General features: G+C 53.7%; 1 protein-coding gene across 1 annotated transcript; it reads right to left on the bottom strand.

Moving 5' to 3' along the window:
* Nucleotides 1-3,335: 3,335 nt before the first annotated feature.
* Nucleotides 3,336-5,427, bottom strand: LOC105556448. The gene is made up of 3 exons (XM_012003541.1): nt 5,017-5,427; nt 4,341-4,973; nt 3,336-3,989 (listed from the first exon to the last, which is right to left on the bottom strand). Exons 1-3 carry the CDS (start codon nt 5,425-5,427, stop codon nt 3,336-3,338), a joined length of 1,698 nt encoding a protein of 565 aa, XP_011858931.1.
* Between the last annotated feature and the right edge of the window lie 3,234 nt (nt 5,428-8,661).

Below are 8,661 nucleotides of genomic sequence, written 5' to 3'. Positions count from 1 at the left end.
TTTCCACACGTAAAAAAAAAAGGCTCTTCCTCCCCGTCTCATCGGGGGAAGAGGGTGGCCACGACCTCGTCCAGGAAGGGCGGGTCGAGAGTCTCCGTCGTTGGGGGCGCCCCACTGCACAGCTTATCCAATGTTTTTACTGTCGTTCTGTTGATCTTGTGGCCCATGACATTGAACACCTTTTTGTGGAAGTCAGAATCGGTTTCGTTAATGTTATTATTGTTGCTATTTATATTCCCCCAAACTCCTCGCCTGACATCTACGAATCCCACTGTATTAGCATATTGGAAGTATGGCGCTCTTTTCCAAATGCTAAAATAATCATTCTGGGTGATTTTAACTTGCCAAATGTTAACTGGGATTTAAATGGTCAATGTGTCTTTGATGGTTCTCATTCAGGAAGGGCTAACGTTATAGCCGAATACTTTAATATATGTAATCTTCGGCAACACAACTTCATAAAAAATAATGGGGGCCATACACTGGATTTAATATTTTCATCCTGGGCTGACCTTCGTGTTTCTTCCGCCCATGAGTCTCTTGTTCCTTGTGACGCTTACCATCCTGCCCTTGAGTTCATGTTACCTTTTAAATCTCCTGTCCGTCCGGATACCAAGTCTTCAACTAAACTCTGCTTTGAGCGTGCAGATTACTATGCCATAAATAACTATCTTGGCCTTATAGACTGGGATCTAGCTACATCAGAAATGTCTGTCGATGAAGCGACCGAATTTCTTTACCATCACCTGGATTACTCCATTTCTAAATATGTCCCCTCTCATGTATATGTTAAATCATCCTACCCTACTTGGTTCTCAAAAGAACTTATTTCGGCTGTCAAGGCAAAGAAGTTGGCTCATAGAAAATACAAATGTACAAACTCGTTCGCTGACTACCTCGTCTTCTCTCATCTTAGGGCCGAATGCAAAACTCTGTCTTCCACCTGCTGGTCAAATTTTATTGATAAAACTGAATGCGCGTTGGCGGAAGACTCCAATCACTTTTGGAGATTTATAAAAAATGTCAAAAAGTCAGAGCCTCAGGCCTCTCATATTTTACACGAAGATCGGTTGCTTAGTGACAATGTCTCTATTGCGAATTGCTTTGCAGATTATTTCGAGTCCGTCTACACTAGCAGTGAGACCGACAGCGCTAACCGGGTTGATTCTAACCTGAATCAACCCTTGGACCTTTTGTCTCTAGACATCACTATTAAAGAGGTTTACAACGAGATTGATAACCTTTCGTCGAGATGCGCTGCTGGTGTGGATGGCATTCCGCCAGTGTTTCTTAAATCCTGTATCTTTATATCTGCAAGAATTCTATGGCTTATTTTCAGTCGCTCAATGAAAGATGGCATTTTTCCTGTACGCTGGAAGAGATGTCTTGTTTCTCCTATTTTTAAGGGGGGTGATCGTCAACTGGTCTCTAACTACCGCCCTATCTGTAAACAGAGTATCATGCCAAAAATCTTTGAAGGCATCATTGCTAAAAAACTTAGCTCACTTTGCAAAAACGTTATCATTGCTGAACAGCATGGATTCATGCCTGGTCGCTCTACAACGACCAACCTTATCAACTACTGTTACTATCTAACATCTGCTGTTGAAAATGGATCTCAAGTTGACTCTGTTTACACCGATTTCAGGAAGGCGTTTGACACCGTGGATCACATTATTTTAATTGAAAAACTTCGGACTCTGGGGTTCGAGGGCTCTCTTTTGCGCTGGATATTGAGCTTTCTCTCTAACAGGACTCAGGTTGTGAAATATTCTGACTGTCTATCTAGAGACTTCCTTGTCGCGTCCGGTGTGCCACAAGGCTCTCATCTTGGGCCACTCCTATTTATTCTATTTATAAATGACATTACTAATTATTTTAAATACTGCAATTTTTTATTATATGCTGACGACCTAAAATTATTTAAATGCATTGACTCTCCTACAGATTCACTTTTATTGCAGCAGGATCTTCTTGCACTTGAGTCTTGGTGCGAGAGAAATCGTCTACGGCTTAATGTCTCTAAATGTTATATTGTTCGTTTTACACGAAAGCGTGACCCATATCTTTTTAACTACATGCTTGACGGTTCACTCCTCACAGCGGTCGACACAATCCGTGATCTTGGTATTTTATTCTGTGATAATTTAATTTTTAACAAACATATGAAAACCATTGTTGCTGCTGCAAATAAAACTCTCGGATTTGTTCTCCGCTGGGGCAAATATTTTAAGAATGTATGCACGTTGAAACTATTATATTGCGCACTGGTTCGTCCTAAGTTGGAGTACTGCTCTACCGTGTGGTCTCCTTATTATAATTGTCATCGCAACCTGATCGAGCGTGTACAACATAAATTCTTGCGTCTAGCCGCTTTTCAAATGGGCGTTCCAATGGCGATCACCTGCCACAATTACCACCCCATATCCAACTTAATAAACATACTCTCTCTAGAGAAAAGAAGGCAGTTATTTGATCTTACTTTTATTTATAAATTAATTAATCATCTTATCGACTGTCCAGATTTATTAAGTAGGATTAAATTAAACGTTCCATTAAGGAACCTGAGGCAATACACCATTTTCCATGTTGAGCCTCATAGAACTGAATATGGAATAAATTCATGTATCTCCAGGCTGGTGATTTCTGCGAACCATTATTCTTGTTCTATCGACTTTTTCGGCAACAATCTATCTACATTTAAGTGCAAGCTTCTCCATCGACTCACATAAAAAATTTTATAATGTAATTTTTATAACCTTATTTTAATCACAGATTCGTATATGTTAAGACGCCACAATTAATTTACTATGTTAATTCACTGATATACTATGTTGTTTTATTTTTAATCGTATTTTAATCCAACGAGATGATTTTGTTCTCTTTTGTATACTAAAGGGTTATCCCCGTTAAAGATTTTATTTATTTATTTATTTTATATAACTATTTTGTATGGACGCCCCCACGGGTCGCGGTCCAGTGAGAGGACCAGCTCCTCCCACGCTCTTTCCTTGGCCCTCCTGACCGCGACCCTCAACTCAGCCCGCCTTTCCTCGTATGCCTCGTGGAGCTCGTCCAACTCAGCCATGGAGGGGCTGTCCCTTCTACGCCTCGCCCGCTGCAGCGCCCTCCTGGCTTGGACGGTGAGACGCCTCAACTCCGCGATACCTTCCGTCCACCATTAGGCGCTGCGTCTGGGCACGTACCTGGCCCGGGGCATGGCCGCGTCACACGCTTTAGTCCTAACGCCCCGAATCCAGGCCGCTTCTTCCTCTATGCTCATGGGCCCCGACCCGCGCACCCAGCAGTCCGCTACGAGTGACGCCAGGAGCCGTTCAGGGTCCATCTTCTTCATCGCCGACCCTCCGTGGGTCCTCTTTCGCCTCCGTCTGAGGTGCGCCGCATCTCAACTCAACCTCTATGGGCAGGTGGTCGGAGAGTATATCCAACTCCTCCACCACCCGCCACGAGGTTATCCATCTCGAGGCCGCAGGGGAGGTCCACGTTAGATCGATGATGGACTCTCCCTGCGGCCTCACACACGTGCTGGTGCTGCCTCTGTTTTCAAGATGCAGCCCCAGTCTTGCCGCCCATTCAACTATGTCCCCGCCCCTGGCGTCCGAACGCCGGGAACTCCATACTGCCGACTTGGCATTGAAGTCCCCGGCTATAAGAACAGGGGCGGGTAGCCAATCCTCGATCAGCTCCTCCATGATTCGGAGCGTGTCTCCGAATTCCATACGGGAGAGGCTGGGGCGGAGGTAAACCCCCAGTACTATCAGGGGGCCCCACCTCACCGCCACCCAGCCCTCTCCTTCTCCTATTTTATTGGCCGATGTGTGGTTTTGTCCGGTCCTTCTCCAGGTGATGGCCACCGAGCCGTCCCGCCTACCCGCCCAGCAAGGGTGGCTCGGAATTCTATTTGGCTCGGAGGCCAGTCCCAGCCCGCAGTTTCGCTCCGCCAGGCTGTGCAGGAACAAGTCCTGGGCCTGGCGGGAGCGGGCAAGATTCGCCTAGAGGATCTTTAGGGCCGTGAAGGCGCCTGCTCCGCGACCTCCTCCCGGCCTTCTCCCCCTCTATGTGCCTTTTCGATGGCACATTCGTTGGTGAGCAGGGACTCCACCTCCTTGTTCTGCCCCGCTCTTCCTTTTAACCTCCTCTTTGTCTCTCCTCCTTTCCTCCTGTCGGGCCTTTTTCGCGGCCTTTTTGGAGAGGGGGGCGCATGCGTTCCCTCATGCTTTGTGCCTGCCAGGAAGGCCTCTGTCAATGCAGACCCTGCATCTCGGGTCCGCTACGCATCCCGGTGCCTTGTGGCCCTCCTGGCCACATCTGTAACATACCCCGCTGCGATCCACGGGGTTCCTGCAGTTTTGCCGCACGGGCCCCCTCTCCAGGCACCTGAAGCAGATAAGGGGACGGGCTTCTAGGAGCTCGACTCTCGTCGACGCCCATCCCACTCGTATCCTACCTAGGTCGGCCACCCTCTGGATCACGGTTAGCGGTCCCTGCACCCATGCAGTCGCCATACCGCTGTATGTCTTCCTCAGGTGGCCGACTCTGATATCCCCGGTGTCACATTTCCCGGCACGGGCTACCGCCTCCTGCACTTCCATCTGCGACACCGAGTCGTTGAGGTCTTTGACTCGGAGTTCCCCGAGCTTGGTGGGCCTCGACACTCGCACCCCCTCCTTGTTCTTCACAACCTGGCGGATTTCCTCCGCCAGCTTGTCTGCTTTTTGCGAGCCCTCGGCCCCCTGGACCTCTAGAATCAAGGCCCCCGTTGCGGCTTTCCTTTGCCTCAACGGGCCAATTCCCAGAGCGTCCAGGTCGACCTTGGCTCGTATTTCGCGCCTTCCCTGCGCTAGTTCTCCCGCAGGGAATTTTATCGCAACCGCCTCCGTCCTTGGCGCTCTGCGCCTTGGTTTCCTGGCTCTCTTCTTCTCCTCCTCTTCACCCTTGGCCTCTCCCTTTTCCTTTTCAGGGGGGGACCTTGTTGGCGTTCTTTCCCTTTGTTGCCGGGACCGGTTTCGCCTCCTCTCCCTTCTGCCTGTTCTTGGCCGGTGTTTTGGCCTTTTCGGCATAGGTGGATCTCGTGGCCTGGGGAGCCTCTCTCATCTTTTTGGGCTCTTCCCCGGCTTTCGCTGGCTGCGCCTTTCTCGGGAGACTGTTCTCTCTCTTCCGGCTGTTCTCCTTCTTCCTTTGCCGCTGTGGTTGCTTGCTCGGCCCTGCCACTGATGTTGGTGGCCCAGTTTCCTTGGTCGCTTTCTTCTTTCTCGGCCCAAGGGGGGGGTTCCTCTCTTCTATGACCCCCTTTTTCCCTCCTGCCGTTCCTCGGGTTGGGTTGTCCTTCCCATTTTTCCTGGGCTTTGCCTGCACCTGCCCGCCGATACCCTTCTCTTGTTTCCCCCCTACAGGGAGTCTAGCCATGGCGCCCTGGCATCTGAGGATTACATCCTCAATTTTCTTTCTCGCTGCCAGGGCGTCTTCCTCTTGGGTGATGTCGGTGATTGATATCCCCTCCATCACCTGCCTCATCCCTTCCATGGCGTCCTCCTCTGTCTCCGCAAGGGGTCTTCTTTGCCCCCTGAGTCTTGGTTGGAGTACCGTGACCTCTCCCTTGAATGTTTCCACCCTTCTTACGACGGGTCCTTTTCCCGTCACTGTGCGTGTGCTTGTCAATGGCACCTTTCTCTTCGTTTTTGCCTTCTTGTTCGAGGCGCCTTTTCAGGGGATTTACTGGGCCTTTGGCCTTTCCCCTTGGTTTTCCCACCTCTCCGTGCTCCGCACTTATTGGGGGCTCAGGTACGGCTGCTTTTTCCGCAAAGGCCGCCACCGCCGCTCTCAGGATGTTCGTGGCGTCTAATAGTGCCCTGACGAAGGTGCCTTTAAGGTTGCCGGATCTCCTCGCCACCTTCTCAACAATGTCGATACTCTCGATCATGTCTGCCGCCAACTTGTCCGGCGGGAAGGTGACGTATTGCGCCCGCAACTCCCTCTCCGGAGTTGAATCCCTCACACGGGTGCGCGGGGGGACCCTGGGGTCCAAAACTTCCTTTTTGGCCTTCTTAGTTTTCATGAGGGCCCTTAGTTCCCTCTTTTGTGCCATCATTTCTCTAGATAGCACGTGTTTGCCGCTCACAATCGGCCTTCTCCTCTTTGGCAGCGTCGGGCCCACGTTGCGGCTGTCGTCGCTGTCTACTATCTCCGGCTCGGACATTTCTTCTGCCTCGCTGGGCTCGCCGTCGACCTCTGTATCCGTGCCCAACAGGACTTTTTCCTTCTTCAAGGCCTTGGAGCTCGACGGTCCCGGTCTCGTTTGGCCCACTCTCTTCTTCTTGTGCGTTTGGGTGTCGGTACTTCCTTTCCCCGATGCTTCACCTCTGGGTGCTGCCTTGAACTCAAACACCTCATCTTGTCTGCTTCGGGTGACTCTCCTTTCATCACTGAAAGTGAATCCTGCAGGAGCTGGTCTTCGCTCTCACTCCTGTTCTCTCCTCTTGCTCCCTTTCCATCCTTATCATTCGCACACGCACTCTCTTCATTCACACACACATCTACGTTAAGGGGGGTTAATTTAACAGTCCACATTCTGGTTTATTCCCACATCGCGTACGGCTCCACCGGCCAGGGTATACCCTCACCTGTCTGCAGACGGACACGAGACATGACCGCACCGACTACAGCCCGAGCCCCGAGTTCCCCCGGGGAACCGGCTACGCCTCAGGGCGGGGGGAATGCGCGCACCCCGCCACTGGGCCCCAGCCCCTTACTCACCCCCCGAAGGGGGCTTTCGGGGGTTCCGCACCTCCGACTATGCGGACACCGTACGCGCGCTTGCCAAAGCGGGGAGGCCCCTCGGACGGTTGGGGTATCGGCGCAGCCCGCCCACCTTCCACCTTACCCTCCGAGGCGACCAGCAGACACTTCCTAAGCCGCCGGGGCTTCACACGAGCGGCCACCCTTGCGGGTGGAGGCTGACCCGTGCGGGCCCCGGCTAGGGTCGCGAGCCCTGCCTCGAAATACGTTCGAGCGGTACCGCGACCCCCACGTCTCGACCAGCAGGCCCCGCCCGGGAATACGTCCCGACGGCCCTGCCAGTCCCCCGCGTGTGTCGACCCACCCTAATGACTTGCACACCCATACGACACACGCGGGGCTCGCACCAAACCCCCGGACCCTGCCTGGGAGTACGTCCCAGCGGCCCCGAGGGTACCCAGGGGGCCGGGCCCTGCCTCGGAAACGTCCTAGCGGCCCCGACCCCCCGTCTCCGCCGGGCCAACCGGGCGACGCGGGTCCAAGATCCGACGTGTACCCGGGGCCCCGCCCCCCCCCGGAAGGACCGGATGACATCCGACCCAACCGCGGGGGGACTACCGCTTACCCTGCCCGCCGCCACTCCCCCGCCCCCCTCGTGCCAGGCCGCACGCCCCAGCAACGGGACGTCGGCCCCAGACACAGGGGTTGACGGGTTCACGACGATGAGCGGGTGTTGGGTGGCTGACTTGCCACCCAACGCTCCAGACCCCGAGGCCCCGCCTGGGAATAATTCCCAGCGGCCCCCGAGGTCTTCCAGGTGATCGGGCCCCGCCACGGAAACGTCCGAGCGGCCCCGATCCCCGTCTATCTGGCAGCCCACCCGGGCCAGCCCAGGGTCTGCCTCTTCCCACCGGAAGGATCGGACCACGTCCGGTCCAACCGCCGGGAAGCCGTGACTTCCGGCCCACCCTTCGGCCAGGACCACGTCCTGTGTGCCTCCGGGGTCCGGCCCTTCTCCGCCCGCGAACACGTCCACGACGAGCTCGCTGACGGAGGAGCTCCCCTTGCCACCGCCTCCTGCCGGAACACCGACGCGCAATGGATGACGGTGGCCTCCCCCCGAATCCCAGCCGCCTGCCGGAACACCGGCGTGCAATGGCGACTAGGATTCCTGCCCTCTCGCCGGGTTCCCCCCGATCCCTGCCGGAGCACCGACGTGCAATGGGATCGAGGGGGAGACGACCCGGTCCGGTGGGAGGAGCATGCTCCCCCCTAACGGCCCCGGCGGCCAGAGGTTTGAACTCGGGGTACCTCATCCTCTACCGACGAGTGGTCTCAGTTCTGTCTCGACTCGCGTCGAGACAGCCGAGACCGGAGTCGCCGGGCTCCTTGTTTCCCCTTTTCAGGGGAAAGGCAAGCTCTTAGTCGGCGAGCGCCCGTCAACGAAACCGCCGATGCCTAAAGCGGCACACAGCGGCTTCCAGACAGACGCTCGCCTACAGGCCCCCTCACCACGACGGGAGAGGCTCAATTGCGCACAGTACAATTGGACACGATGCAATTGCACACAGTGCTATTGGGCACATAATGTTGCGCACAGTTCTTTTGCGCACAGTTCTTTTGCGCACCGTTCATTTGGACACAGTTCTTGTGCGCACCGTACAATTGGACACCGTTGCTTTTGGACACAGGTTATCGAAATATAATTTAAAACACACAGACACACGCGTATGCATGTAGAGCCCTGTTTGGAAATTTTGCTAATTTATAAATAATAAATCTTTCTAAATCAGCGTTTGTTCAATTGGACAGTTCTTTTACGCACAGTTCAGTGTCGCACAGTTCAGTGTCGCACAGTTCAGTGTCGCACAGTTCAGTGTCGCACAGTTCAGTGTCGCACAGTTC

Source organism: Vollenhovia emeryi, unplaced genomic scaffold (genome assembly GCF_000949405.1).
Source record: "Vollenhovia emeryi isolate VEMERY1.0 unplaced genomic scaffold, V.emery_V1.0 DF940017.1, whole genome shotgun sequence".
In the NCBI taxonomy this organism is placed as follows: Eukaryota; Metazoa; Arthropoda; class Insecta; order Hymenoptera; family Formicidae; genus Vollenhovia; species Vollenhovia emeryi.
This window is presented reverse-complemented; position numbering and strand designations above follow the sequence as displayed.